General features: G+C 47.6%; 1 protein-coding gene across 2 annotated transcripts in view; it reads right to left on the bottom strand.

The window, feature by feature from the left end:
• LOC139228667 (amyloid-beta A4 precursor protein-binding family A member 1) overlaps window positions 1–12,967 on the bottom strand; it is an 81,003-nt gene extending 68,036 nt beyond the window's left edge. The window contains exons 1-6 of one of the 2 annotated variants that reach the window (XM_070859897.1): window positions 11,290–12,967; window positions 9,768–9,804; window positions 8,301–8,446; window positions 7,575–7,661; window positions 5,914–6,090; window positions 310–486 (exon numbers count right to left, since the gene is read on the bottom strand). In XM_070859897.1, coding sequence (XP_070715998.1) covers window positions 310–486; window positions 5,914–6,090; window positions 7,575–7,661; window positions 8,301–8,446; window positions 9,768–9,804; window positions 11,290–12,525 — 1,860 coding nt within the window. In that variant the 5' untranslated portion in view covers window positions 12,526–12,967. The remainder of the gene's footprint in view (window positions 1–309; window positions 487–5,913; window positions 6,091–7,574; window positions 7,662–8,300; window positions 8,447–9,767; window positions 9,805–11,289) is intronic. The other variant, XM_070859896.1, reaches the window with a different exon arrangement.
• Window positions 12,968–15,493: the final 2,526 nt, after the last annotated feature.

Below are 15,493 nucleotides of genomic sequence, written 5' to 3'. Positions count from 1 at the left end.
CACACTGCAGGCTCACACACGATGAAAGACCACTTTAGCAAGGTGGTGGAGGTCTGCCTGCGCTGTGGAACCATAAACCATCGTGAGTCAGTGTCTTCAGGGGCGTTAGGGAGAAAAACGTTCAAACAAAAATCTCGGAACACCGGAGACAAAGGATGACTCCTGAGAAACACCCAGTATGAGTCGATCTTCCTGCCCCGCTACCCCCGTCAGTCATTTTAGCAAATGCAAGGTTACCCTCCCCCAGATATTTTCAAACAGCCCCTCAACCTTGAAACTACCTGAACTCATTTCACAGCAGACGCTCACCTCTTTGGAGTTCTCAGATTTGGAAAAGTGTACAAGATCCCCGTTGTAAAACTCGGTGTCGAGCAAATCATTGTACTCTGTCGGACTCAGATCCGCAGGATTGATGCCATTGGCGTTCAGGAACTGCTGGTACGCGACGGTGAAAGCTTGGCCTATGGCTTGTGCGATAAGTGATGCCTGTAAGCAAAGGCAGGAAACTGAGCATTGGCTTAAGGCATATTGGGGTGTACCGTTAAAACTGTAAAGAACATTCAGATGAATCACACAATAGGATTTGTACAAGTGCGTACACCAACACCATGGATTCCTCACAGACACGCACCCATAGAGAAATGTGAAGTTATCCATTTTGCCACAGAGGGAGTGCAACGAAGGTTCATCAGACTGATTCCTGGGATGGAGGGATTGTTCTATGAGGAGAGATTGAGCAGACTAAGCCTATATTTTCTAGAGTTTAGAAGGAGAGGTGATCTCATTGAAACATACAAAATTCTTACAGGGCTTGACAGGGTAGATGCAGGGAGGATGTTTTCCCTGGCTTGGGAGTCTAGAACCAGGGTCACAGTCTCAGAATAAGGGATCACCATTTAGGATTGAGATGAGGAGAAATTTCTTCACTCAGAGGGTGATGAATCTTTGGAATTCTCTACCCCAGAGAACTGTGGAGGCTCAGTCGTTGAATATATTCAAGACAGAGATAGATAGATTTTTGGATACGAGGGGAATCAAGGAATTATTTTTAAACTGTATCTATGCTGACCTAGATACAGTTTAAAAAGAGGCAGCTCGTGCAGAGCACGGAATGCAACAGCATAGAGTGGCATTTGTGAGTTTGGTAAGTGGGTGAGTTTGGGTAAGCGGGGGTGGCAGGTGCTGTTTTGTCTTGTTTTTCCTGCCAGTGCTGACACTAGAGCAGCTGATAAGGAGTGCGAGAGTATGAGACGGAGGCCCAGAGACCAGCCCAACCAGTTGCAGACAAAGATAGCAGGGTGCGAAATCGAGAGGTGACGTCACAGCCAAGCTGGTAAGTGGTTGGCTGTTCGACTGGTAAGTATAACTCTCTTTTAGACTGACTTTTAGATTGGTTTAATTTAATTGGCAGCCAACCAATAAGTAGCTGTTTGGTGTTAAAGTAAATTTTAGTAAGTAAATTAATTTAAGGGTTAAGTCATGGCAGGAGAGCTCGGACACGTGTCATGTTCCTCCTGTGCTATGTGGGAAGTCAGGGATGCTTCCAGTGTCCCTGACTACTATGTGTGTGGGAAGTGTGTCCAGCTGCAGCTCCTGACAGATCGCATGACGGCACTGGAGCTGCGGATGGACTCACTCTGGAGCATGCGCGATGCTGAGAACGTTGTGGATAGCATATTTAGTGAGTTGGTCACACCGCAGGTAAGGGTTAGGACAGATAGTGAATGGGTGACCAAGAGACAAGGCAAGAGCAGGAAGGTAGTGCAGGAGTCCCCTGCGGTCATCTCCCTCCAAAACAGATATACCGTTTTGGATACTGTTGGGGGAGATGACTTACCAGGGGAAGGCACCAGCAACCAGGTTCATGGCACCGTGGGTGGCTCTGCTACACAGAAGGGTGGGAAAAAGAGTGGGAGAGCTATAGTGATAGGGGACTCTATTGTAAGGGGGAATAGTTAGGAGTTTCTGCGGCCGCAACCGAGACTCCAGGATGGCATGTTGCCTCCCTGGTGCAAGGGTCAAGGATGTCTCGGAGCGGCTGCAGAGCATTCTGGAGAGGGAGGGTGAACAGCCAGTTGTCGTGGTACATGTAGGTACCAACGATATAGGTAAGAAGCGGGAAGAGGTCCAACAAGCTGAATTTAGGGAGTGAGGAGTTAAATTAAAAAGTAGGACCTCAAAGGTAGTAATCTCTGGATTGCTACCAGTGCCACGTGCTAATCAGAGTAGAGGGAGCAGGATAGTTAGAATAAATACATGGCTTGAGCAGTGGTGCAAGAGGGAGGGATTCAAATTCCTGTGACATTGGAACCAGTTCTGGGGGAAGTGGGACCTGTACAAAAGGGACGGTCTGCAATTGGGCAGGACTGGAACTGATGTCCTATGGGTAACATTTGCTAATGCAGTTCGGGAGTGTTTAAACTAATATGGCAGGGGGATGGGAACCTATGCAGCAAGATAGGGCGAAGTAATATGGAGTCAGAAACAGATGGTAGAAAGGTAAAAAGCAATAGTGGAAGGCCGAGTAAACAAAGGCAAGAAACAAAAATGGCCACACTACATCATAATTCTAAAAGGACAAAGGATGTTAAAAAAACAAGCATGAACGCTTTGTGTCTTAATACAAGGAGTATCCGTAATAAGATGGATGAATTAACTGTGCAAATAGATGTTAACAGATATGATGTGATTGGGATTAGAGACGTGGCTCCAGGATGATCAGGGCTGGGAACTCAACATCTATGGGTATTCAACATTCAGGAAGGATAGAATAAAAGGAAAAGGAGGTAGGGTAGTATTGCTGGTTAAAGAGGAGATTAATGCAATAGTTAGGAAGGACATTAGCTTGGATGATGTGGAATCTATATGGGTAGAGCTGCAGAACACCAAAGGGCAAAAAACGTTAGTGGGATTTGTGTACAGACCTCCAAGATGTTGGGGAGGACATCAAACAGGAAATTAGGGGTGCATGCAATAAAGGTGCAGCAGTTATCATGGGTGACTTTAATATGCATATAGATTGGGCTAACCAAACTGGAAGCAATACGGTGGAGGAAGATTTCCTGGAGTGCATAAGGGATGGTTTTTTAGACCAATATGTCGAGGAACCAACTAGGGGGGAGGCCATCTTAGACTGGGTGTTGTGCAATGAGAGAGGATTAATTAGCAATCTCGTTGTGCGAGGCCCCTTGGGGAAGAGTGACCATAATATGGTGGAATTCTACATTAGGATGGAGAATGAAACAGTTAATTCAGAGACCATGGTCCAGAACTTAAAGAAAGGTAACTTTGAAGGTATGAGACGTGAATTGGCTAGCATAGATTGGCGAATGATACTGAAGGGGTTGACTGTGGATGGGCAATGGCAGACATTTAGAGACCGCATGGATGAACTGCAACAATTGTACATTCCTGTCTGGCGTAAAAATAAAAAAGGGAAGGTGGCTCAACCGTGGCTATCAAGGGAAATCAGGGATAGTATTAAAGCCAAGGAAGTGGCATACAAATTGGCCAGAAATAGCAGTGAACCCAGGGACTGGGAGAAATTTAGAACTCAGCAGAGGAGGACAAAGGGTTTGATTAGGGCAGGGAAAATAGAGTACGAGAGGAAGCTTGCAGGGAACATTAAGACGGACTGCAAAAGTTTCTATAGATATGTAAAGAGAAAAAGGTTAGTAAAGACAAACGTAGGTCCCCTGCAGTCAGAATCAGGGGAAGTCATAACGAGGAACAAAGAAATGGCAGACCAATTGAACAAGTACTTTGGTTCGGTATTCACTAAGGAGGACACAAACAACCTTCCGGATATAAAAGGGGTCAGAGGGTCTAGTAAGAAGCAACTGAGGGAAATCCTTATTAGTCGGGAAATTGTGTTGGGGAAATTGATGGGATTGAAGGCCGATAAATCCCCAGGGCCTGATGGACTGCATCCCAGAGTACTTCAGGAGGTGGCCTTGGAAATAGCGGATGCATTGACAGTCATTTTCCAACATTCCAGAGACTCTGGATCAGTTCCTATGGAGTGGAAGGTAGCAAATGTAACCCCACTTTTTAAAAAAGGAGAGAGAAAACAGGGAATTATAGACCAGTCAGCTTGACATCAGTAGTGGGCAAAATGATGGAATCAATTATTAAGGATGTCATAGCAGCGCATTTGGAAAGAGGTGACATGATAGGTCCAAGTCAGCATAAATTTGTGAAAGGGAAATCATGCTTGACAAATCTTCAGGAATTTTTTGAGGATGTTTCCAGTAGAGTGGACAAGGGAGAACCAGTTGATGTGGTGTATTTGGACTTTCAGAAGGCTTTCGACAAGGTCCCACACAAGAGATTAATGTGCAAAGTTAAAGCACATGGGATTGGGGGTAGTGTGCTGACGTGGATTGAGAACTGGTTGGCAGACAGGAAGCAAAGAGTAGGAGTAAATGGGGACTTTTCAGAATGGCAGGCAGTGACTAGTGGGGTACCGCAAGGTTCTGTGCTGGGGCCCCAGCTGTTTACATTGTACATTAATGATTTAGACGAGGGGATTAAATGTAGTATCTCCAAATTTGCGGATGACACTAAGTTGGGTGGCAGTGTGAGCTGCGAGGAGGATGCTATGAGGCTGCAGAGTGACTTGGATAGGTTCGGTGAGTGGGCAAATGCATGGCAGTTGAAGTATAATGTGGATAAATGTGAGGTTATCCACTTTGGTGGTAAAAACAGAGAGACAGGCTATTATCTGAATGGTGACAGATTAGGAAAAGGGGAGGTGTAACGAGACCTGGGTGTCATGGTACATCAGTCATTGAAGGTTGGCATACAGGTACAGCAGGCGGTTAAGAAAGCAAATGGCATGTTGGCTTTCATAGCGAGGGGATTTGAGTACAGGAGCAGGGAGGTGTTACTACAGTTGTACAGGGCCTTGGTGAAGCCACACCTGGAGTATTGTGTACAGTTTTGGTCTCCTAACTTGAGGAAGGACATTCTTGCTATTGAGGGAGTGCAGCGAAGGTTCACCAGACTGATTCCCGGGATGGCGGGACTGACATATCAAGAAAGACTGGATCAACTGAGCTTGTATTCACTGAAGTTCAGAAGAATGAGAGGGGATCTCATAGAAACGTTTAAAATTCTGATGGGTTTATAGACAGGTTAGATGCAGGAAGAATGTTCCCAATGTTGGGGAAGTCCAGAACCAGGGGTCACAGTCTAAGGATAAGGGGTAAGCCATTTAGGACCGAGATGGGGAGAAACTTCTTCACCCAGAGAGTGGTGAACCTGTGGAATTCTCTACTACAGAAAGTTGTTGAGGCCAATTCACTAAATATATTTAAAAAGGAGTTAGATGTAGTCCTTACTACTAGGGGGATCAAGGAGTATGGCGAGAAAGCAGGAATGGGGTACTGAAGTTGCATGTTCAGCCATGAACTCATTGAATGGCGGTGCAGGCGCGAAGGGCCGAATGGCCTACTCCTGCACCTATTTTCTATGTCTATGTCTATATGGGGATAGGGTGGGAAAGTGGAGTTGAGGTCGAAGATCAGCCACGATCTTACTGAATGGTGGAGCAGGTTCGAAGGCCTACTCCTGCTCCAAATTCTTATGTTCTTATGTGCACACACATGCACATGTTCTATTCCGGGCATCTTACAGCAGTGAATTTATCAGACTTTGTGTGGGGAACCCTCTGCAAATACCAACACACGCCTGGGGACACCCTTCAAATTCCGATCTCAAAGAAGTAGCAGGTAACCAAATTAAAATAGTGCTATTATCACAGAAAACATTCATTGGTATGGAGCAACATCAATAATGCACTGATAAGTCAACAAATATAGAAATCTTATGACCTCAGACCATGAGATCCCTACAGTCCAGGGACCGTTGTTTGAAAACCTATGCTATAATGGAATGATACAAGGTACTCACATCTTCTGACTCAAATACGTGGCATATCATCTTGTACTCTCGTTTTCCAGCAGAGGAGCTCCCGGTCTCCTGGTCTGGAGATTTACGTGGCAGTCGTCGCCGAGCCATGAAAACTATTGTAGTTCCAATATCTGCAATGTACGAAATGGTCTGGAGAGGGTGATCCATCAGGGCCTCCTACAGGAACAGGGATTTGATTTGTGATAAACCAAAGACACATTCCTGCAATCAGTTGCTAAATATGCCAAATGTTTTCCAGTTAACTGTATAGCTGTTCAGACCTGCCACTAGGATTTCAGTAAGTCTCAACAAAAAGGCATCTGAAATCTTCATACTCTATCGACATGAACTGTCAAAACAACCTATAAAATAATTATAAACTGCCGTTCCAAACTTGGGTGGTGTCTGGAGATATTTTTTGAGCGATGCAGCACTCGGTGTCAGCCGTAGCTCATTAGCAGCACTCTCGCCACGGGGTCAGATGGTTGTGGGCTCAAGCCCCACTTCAGAGACGTGAGCACATAATCTAGGCTTACACTTCAGTGCGGTGCTGAGGGAACGCTGCACAACTGGAGGTGCTGCCTTTCGGATGAGACGTTAAAACTGAAATCTCAGGGGGATGTAAAAGATCCCTTGGCACTATTTAGAAAAGATTGGGTCACGGTGTCCTGGCCAATATTTATGCCTCAACTATGGAATTCTCTACCACAGTGTCCAGGTCGTTGGATATATTCAAAAGGGAGTTAGATGTGGCCCTTACGGCTAAAGGGATCAGGGGGTATGGAGAGAAGCAGGACTGGGGTACTGAAGTTGCATGATCAGCCATGATTATATTGAATGGTGGTGCAGGCTCGAAGGGCCGATTGGCGTGCTCCTGCACCTATTTTCTATGTTTCTATGATTATCTGGTCATTATCTTATAGCAGTTTGTGGGACCTTGCTGTGAGCAAACTGGCTGCCACGTTTCCTGCATTAAAATTCTGATGGGTTTCGACAGGTTAGATGCAGGAAGAATGTTCCCAATGTTGGGTCTGTCCAGAACCAGGGGTCACAGTCTAAGGATAAGGGGTAAGCCATTTAGGACCGAGATGAGGAGCAACTTCTTCACCCAGAGAGTGGTGAACCTGTGAAATTCTCCACCACAGAAAGTTGTTGAGGCCAATTCACTAAATATATTCAAAAAGGAGTTAGATGAAGTCCTTACTACTAGGGGATCAAGGGGTATGGCGAGAAAGCAGGAATGGGGTACTGAAGTTGCATGTTGAGCCATGAACTCATTGAATGGTGGTGCAGGCTCGAAGGGCCGAATGGCCTACTCCTGCATCTATTTTCTATGCTTCCATATTACAGGAGACTACACTTGGGACGTCCTGAGGTCATGAAAGGCGCTATATAAATGCAAGTTATTTCTTTCTTTACTGGTGGTTACAGGTCCCTTTCTGGTGCTGATGGTGGTAGGAGCAATTAGGGTACTGAACAACATAAAAATGTATTAAGTTAATTGGGGTTGTTTCTATAGTGTCTTGGTACCAATACACTGAATAAACCCAGTGACAGCGTACTGTGTATAGAATAGAAAGACTTGCATTTATATAGCACCTTTTATGACTACCGGACGTCTCAAAGCTCTTTACAGCAATTAAGTACTTTTGGAGTGTTACCTGTGTTTCTGCATTCAGTACTTTAATTCGCTGTGTTGATATGAACAGATCCACTGCAGTCATTGGTTGCGACTCTCCTTCTGGTGCCTAATAAACAAATACAAACCAGTTACTTCACTTGTGTGCCCTTTACTCCCCTCCTGCAAATTTCTCTGCTCTTCTGGAGAAGCTTACTCCTTGCTGGAGTCTGAAAATAGCAGACGGCCTTCAGTACCTCATCCAAGCAGCCATTTTTCAAGTGTGAACCCAGGCAGTGAATTTCAGCAGTCTTTCAAACTGTGAGGGCAATCACATTCAAACCCACCTGACCTCACCTGACGCTCATACAGGGGCTTTTCCCAGCAGGGATCAGTGGACAGCGTAAGTGGCTGGCAACCTGAATGAATTTTTTTCATCTCTCTCTCTCCCCCGCCCCGCCCCGCCCCGCCCCCCCTCCCTCCTCCCTCCTCCCTCTACCCCCCTCCTCCCTCCCATTAACCCCCCCTCCTCCACGAGTCTAATTGTACCAACACATCAGAGATCAGCGAACAGTACAGGTCGGGTATCAAACCATGTGACCCTCCTGATTTGTCTGATACAGTATCACACTGAAGGCCATTGATATCACCTCAGCGAGGTGCAACTATATCAGGAATGAATGGTTTATTTATCAATGCAAGCTGCTAGAATTTAAAAATATGCTCATCAAAAGAATCATGTGTTAATTTTAACACTTTTCACAAGCACCTTTATCCTCCCCACTGCTTCCTGTGCTTGTGACATTCGGACATTGGTCGATGGATTTTTGTCAGAGAACAGCTGGGTTGATCCAAGGTAACTTGCAGCAAATATGATTCCATCGAGAAGATCCTCAGACTCGCAGGGTCCCGGCACTGCATGGGGAGAAAGAAACAAAAACAGCACTGTTTCTGAATGCGGTGTTTCAAACCATTCCTTATCCCACCCCCTACCCTACTGAAAAGACTTACATTTATATAGCGCCTTTCAAGACCACCGGATGTCTCAAAGCGCTTTGCAGCCAATGAAGTACTTTTGGAGTGTAGTCACTGTTGTAATGTGGGAAACGCGGCAGCCAACTTGCGCACAGCAAGCTCTCACAAACAGCAATGTGATAATGACCAGATCATCCGATTTTTTATGATGTTGAGTGAGAGATAAATATTGGCCAGGACACCGGGGATAACTCCCCTACTCTTCTTCGAAATAGTGCCACGGGATCTTTTACGTCCAACTGAGAGGGCAGACGGAGCCTCAGGAAGATCGCACCTCTGACAGTGCAGCACTCCCTCAGCACTGCACTGGAGTGTCAGGCCAGATTTATGTGCTGAAGTTCCTGGAATGGGACTTGAACCCACAACCTGAAGGTATGGATTCTGTGGGTGCTGGCTGTCCTCTCGTACCTGCCCGTGTGAGCATTCCTCATGTGTGAGCCCAGTGAACGTTGTTCGGCTTTCTGACCCTAGGGCCCATTACAGCAGATTCCGAAATGGTCTTCAACTGAAATCCGCACACATGCTTTCCAGCAAGAATCAATGGATAATGATTAGGAGCAGGAAGCCTGGCATCCACATACCCCCGCTCCCCACCCCCCTCACTAACCCAGGGGATGCTACGGCAAATTATAGCAGCCCTACCATTGTCCAATTGCAATCAACTAATTTAGCATTGACCAAGGATGTAGTATCTTGTGGTCTGTAAGGCCCTGTGTCACATCAGGCAGCGCATACAGAATGTTACTATAAGTAGATCAAGCTGAGAATTGAATTTGCTGCTTAGTTGGATGCATAATAGATGGTTGGGTCCATTTATGTCACAATGTTAGCACCAGTTGTTGTCTGCCCCCTCAGGTGGGTCCTATAGCACTACTGGAAGAAGAGCAGGGGAGTTCTCCCCGGTGTCCTGGTATTTATCCCTCAACCAACATCACTAAAACAGATTATCTGGTCATTATCACATTGCTGTTTGTGAAAGTTTGCTGTGCGCAAATCGACTGCCGCATTTCCTACATTACAACAGTGACTACACTTTTTTTTTTAAAAAGGTACATCATTGGCTGGTGGGCACTTTAGGAGATCCTGAGGTTGTGAAAGGTATTAAACAAATGCAATCTTACTTTTTCTTTTCAATACTCTGACTCACTGTACAGTAATTATAGATATATACATGAAGATTGTCCACGTGGAGCCAACTTACCTTCCTTAAATGCAGGAAAGGAAAATTTCTTCTTTGCCTGCAATAAAAAAATGAAGACTTTTAATACCAAACGAAACTTAAATTCATTTGTCCAATTGCTTGAAGTGGTTAAATCAAAAAAATGAATACGGTACGTTTTTCTGTTTGAATACATTGATAAAAAGATCGACTTAGTCCAATGACTCGGTGGTAAATAAAGTGCCCCGAGTTACTGAGCCTCACAAGCAGAATCAGCTGATCTCAGTCAGGGCACTAAATGGGATGCACAAATTGTATCTCTGGACTTAGAGTCACGGTTTCACTCCCTCCCACATTCTGCTTGAATGCAGGAGCCCCCAGCCTCACTCCACAACCTCCCATAACTTGGCCGATGATATGAACTCACTGTGTAAGAAATTAAAAGCAAGAACCAGCGTCAATCTGCAGTGTCATCTGCAAGATGCACGAATCCTCCAAATTCCTACAGTTTGACCTTCAGTGCTGCATGGAGTAGTTGAGGCGAGTAACAGATGCAGATAAGGGGAAGCTAGAGAAGTACATGAGCAAATGAAGAATAGGAATGAGGAATATATCTCTTCACTAAAATGTTCAGTGTAGTAAGAAGTGGAGGGTCCCTTGCTTGCTTTCTGACAGATTATTGCTGCACCAGATGCGAAAATGGCTCTGACGCAGCCAGCAGAGTAAGCAAAAATAATTTAACAGGAATATTTTGCTCTGCAATACTATGGATTCCTGGGGTACTGGTTTGTTTTATTCCCCACTTGCTAGTTACTTCTACTGGCAGATTTGTCAATGTTCGGACTCATCTAACTATCTTTTGGATATTAAGAGAATCAAGGGATATGGGGATAGTGCAGGAAAGTGGAGTTGAGGTAGATCATCAGCCATGATCTCACTGAATGGCGGAGCAGGCTCAAGGGGCCGAATGGCCTACTCCTAATTCTTATGTTCTTACGTAGCCTGTAACTCTGCTGGGAGAAGGTGGGAAAGTTGCAGGTATGGCTGTGTAGGCCCATGTTATAGAGCACACAGCACTCACCATAAGCAACACCACAGGAAATTAAAGTTATTATTTAAAGTCATTAAGATTGAATTACACCCCACTATAATATAATTGAGGTGTTTCCAGAGACAAATGGCTGCTGGCTACAAAGGTAAATGGTTGTCCCCTGGTGTCACTTGCAGTCAGGGCCATCTTTTAATTTGGGTCACCAATGGGCCGAGTCTGGTTATACAGACCAGCAATCTGTAACAGAGGTATCAGTATTGGACCACTGTACAGTAAAGTTTCCTCTACATTGTCCGAACAACACATCTCAGCTCCAATCACAAAAAAGCACCGCTACCGTATCAGTGCCAAATCCATTTCCCACACCACACATTGAGCATCAAGAGTGAAGCTGCCTATTTAATACCAGGTCGTTCACTTCAGACTCAGTCACAGAAGACTTGTATTTCATTATTCTGGGCTGGATTAGATTGGAGGTAATTAGGCAGTACTTTAACCAGTTTCCTTTCTTACCTCTCCATCATGTTCAGAGACATTGGCTTGTATATGGCAAGCACCTTGACTCACTGGATCAGTATGCTCAGCACCATCATCAGGCAGAAAGGATTTGCTAATATACTCAACCTCTTCTTTTAACTCTTTAACAGCTAAAGACAAGGCCTCTCCCTCTTTCTTCCAGTCTTTCTTCAGCACCATGTGCTCAAATAACGGCCTGCCAACCAGAAAGGGGCTTGAATAGTCTTCAATTGCCTCATCGTCGCTTGCACAGAAATCAGGAGTTTGCTGGTCCTGGAGCATACCCTCAACGATCTCCTCAGATTGGCCAAACTCATTTCCAGTTGAGGTTCTTGGCTGACTGCAAGTTTCTCGTGAGGTTTTATGGTTTCTATCTGGTGTGTGATTGAATGCAGCAGTAACCTGATTATACAACACATCGCCATTAACACCAGAGACAGAGTCTGGACAGCTTGCTTGGATCAGCTCAGTGCCATGTTGAACAAGATCTTCCATTGCATTTTCACTCAAACTTCTAGGTCTCTGATTAGACGACAACATTAAACGTTTGTGACTCATCTCAGTCAAAATATCCTGATGGTTAACTGTACCAAACAGCTGTCTGTCATTATCTACAGTCGATGAATCAGTCTCTCTATCTGTTGTGAATTTGTGACTACTCTCTAAACTGTAATCATCCGATGTTGACTGGGAAGCCAGTTCTGCGTGACTCTCCAAAGTCACCGTGTCCTGTTCATAGAGACGTAATTGAGCCAAAAGCAATTTAATCTGGCAGTGATCATCATCCTCATTATCTGGAAGCTTTGACGTTTCCTCTGTGTTGTCAATTCCTGAACTGAAGTCTATCACACCATCTTCAATCAAATTGTTTTCGGAATCTGCATTTAGGTCTGACGGATACAAGTGCACAGAACCAGCAGAAACACTGCCTTCTTCAGTCATTGTGCCTTCCAGTTCCACACTGTCCTCCCCCTCCCCATGAACATCCTCGCTCACCACAAGCACACAGTCTTCACCAGCACAAACATCTTCCCCCAAATCCTCTTCAGTGGCATCCCTGCTGCCAAGGTTTTCCTGAGAATCATCGTTATTAAACTTGCTCGGAACAGCTTCCACCTTTATTTCATCCTCATTTTCCAGTTCATGTTCATCCATCCCAACTCCATTTGGACACTGGCTTGAAGAGGCAGGGGGACCAGTGTCAGCCTCAGTGAGACCTTCCTGCCTGCTCATATTAATCTCCCATTGTCAGAGCAGCAAATAGTAAAGGCTGGGCTCGGAGGTTGTAAATCGGGGGTGAGGAAGGGGCACTCACAAGGAGAGGACTCACTGCCGAGCCCCCGGGTCCAGTGGGCCCGCCACACCCGCCTGCAGCGCCGTGGGACACAAAGGGTTCTCCCACAGTGAGCCCGCCTACGGGGGGGCGGGCGGCCTCAGGCTGGGCCGCTGCAGCTCTCCGATCCCATTCCCCGGCTCGCCAAGGTCCGAGGCCTGCAGTCCGGCTTTGGCGAGGTTCCCAGGCACTGCCGATTCCAGCTCCGCTTCAAGTCTCCCTCAGGCTGGGACCGACGCTCTGCTCTCATTCCGCCTCCACAACGAGGCCCCGACCGGCGTCCGTCCCGGCCAACGTCCTCACGCACGGCCAACGTAATCGCGCAAGCTTCGCGCGGCCGACGTCCTCGTGCACGGCCAACGTCCTCATGCACGGCCAGGCCAACGTTAACCACCCCTCACAGACCTGAATCTTTATCTCAGTCTCTCTCTCCACAGATGCTGTCTGACCTGCTGAGTATTTCCAGCATTTTCTGTTTTAATGTCTCCACCCTTTGGGTTAGGGTTTGGGTGGCGGAGTTTGCCGCGAACCTACTGCTCTCGGCCTCCGACGCGCCGCCGTTACGGCGATCGGTGACCGTTCGGTCCGCGAGTATGACCCCGACCTGTCCAGTCCCACTCCGGCCTCCCTGTCACTCGAGGAACAGCACCTCATCTTTCGATTAATCACTTTACAGCGTTACTCAACATCGAGTCCAACAATTTCAGACCATGACCTCGGTCCATATTTATTTCACCCTTTCCCGCGGCAGCTGTTGAAGATCCTGTCGTCTCTATTTTCACCCTATCTAGACTCATCTTTTGTTCCTTAACTTGTCCCATTACCATCTCTTCTGCCTGCCACCCGATCACAGACCTTCCCTTTTGTTCTTTCCTCACCTTCCCCCTTCCATTGCATGAAACTCTTTTTGGAAAAATTCAAGTTTTTTGTTTAGGGAGCTGTAGCCGTGATCCAGTGCAACACTGGGATGTGAGCCTGTGGGAGTGGGGCTTGAACCCTAAAGCTGTGAGTCAGAGGAGGGAGTGTTCCTGACTGAGCCAAGCCGCAACCCGCTTAAGAATATACAATTACACACATTAAGTCGACCATGGCAAGACTCGAACCTGCAATCTTCTGATAACTGCATGGTTTCTGATCAAAGTCAGACGTCTTATTCATTAGGCCACGCGGCCTCTGCTTCATCAACATTTTGAAACAACTGCCTCCCCGTCGGGGAATTGAACCCCGGTCTCCGGCGTGACAGGCGGGGAAACTCACCACTATACTAACGAGGAACTGAAACTCTTTTGAGTTTACCTGAAAATAAACATAAACATTAAACCGTGCCACCCGCCTGGGTGACACAGCAGACATTTTCAAGGCCCCCCTTTTTTTTTTCTTTTTTTTTTGGTTTTTTTTTGGGGCGCTAAAATCAAAATTTTTTCCAGTGCCCCCGACAAAAGGGGAGGGGGACACTAAAAGCACCGGCAATTAAAACAAATTAAACTTTAAAACGTAAAATCAAATTAAAATTTGGTTGTCGGGCGTGATGATGCACTCCAGTCCCTCCGGTGCCCACCTCTCGCGGAAGGCCGCGAGCGTACCGGTGGACACCGCGTGCTCCATCTCCAAGGGCACCCTGGACCGGATGTAAGAGCGGAAGAGAGGCAGGCAGTCAGGTTGAACGACCCCCTCGACCGCCCGCTGCCTGGACCGGCTGATGGCACCCTTGGCCGTGCCCAGGAGCAGTCCTACGAGGAGGCCTTCGGACCTACCCGCTCCCCTCCGCACAGGGTGCCCAAAGATCAGGAGAGTGGGACCGAAGTGCAGCCAGAATTTCAGGAGCAGCCCCTTCAAATAATAAAACAGGGGCTGCAACCTTGTGCATTCCATAAAAACATGGAACACGGACTCTTCCAGACCGCAGAAATTGCAGGCGGCCTGGGAGTCCGTGAACCGGCTTAAAAATTTGTTGCACGGCACTGCTCCGTGCACCACCCTCCAGGCCAAGTCCCCGATGAATAGTGGGAGGACCCCTGCGTAGAGTGCCCTCCATCGGGGACCCCCGCCTCCTCCGGACGGCAAGATGGTACGCCATGGCGTGTCCGGACGGCCGGCGAGGATGGCAAAGTTGAGGGTGTGCAGGAGCAGCCCGTACATGAAACCCCTCCGCGCGGAACTGAAAGGCACGGAGGGGATTTCCCCGAGGCGGCTCAAGTTGTGAGGCGCCGGCCCCCGAGGGAGGTTCCGGGGTTTGGCGCCGATGAGGAATTCCGTCCGGACGGGGGTCAGTTCGGACGGGATCTCCCCACGTGCTTGAGCCTCCTCGATGCACCTAACGGAGTCAGGGCCCAGAGCTGTTTTTAGCGACTCGATGGCATCGGCCGCGTGGCGGACGTTGGCAGAATTTAGGCGCCGCGCCAGCGTGTCTGGCGCCATCCAGCCCGCTCCTCCGCCATCGAGCAGGTCCCTGACCCTGGTCACCTCACCAGCCACAGCCCTCTCTTCCGACCGCCACATAAAACCTCGGCCGTGGAGGTACGGATTCCCGAGCAGCGGTTCCTGCAGGACGGCCGCCACTCCAGCCGGCGGAGAGCTGCGCTTGGTGGAGACTTTGTTCCAGACCCTGATGAGTTCCCTGTAAAAGACAGGCAGCTCCCGGAGGGCGGTCCTGGCACCCCCCAAGTTCACAAACAGGAGCTGCGTGTCATAATTGAGGTCGCGCTGCTGGCGGAAGAAATACCTCGCCAGAGCACACCACCTAGGAGGGGGCTCGACGTAAAGGTATCTCTGCAGGGTCTGAAGACGGAAAGTCGCGAGCTGGGCGCTGACGCACACCAACGACTGACCGCCCTCCTCAAGCGGGAGACTCAAGACCGCGGCAGAGAC

The sequence above is a fragment of the Pristiophorus japonicus genome, chromosome 18 (genome assembly GCF_044704955.1).
Source record: "Pristiophorus japonicus isolate sPriJap1 chromosome 18, sPriJap1.hap1, whole genome shotgun sequence".
NCBI lineage: Eukaryota > Metazoa > Chordata > Chondrichthyes > Pristiophoridae > Pristiophorus > Pristiophorus japonicus.
This window is presented reverse-complemented; position numbering and strand designations above follow the sequence as displayed.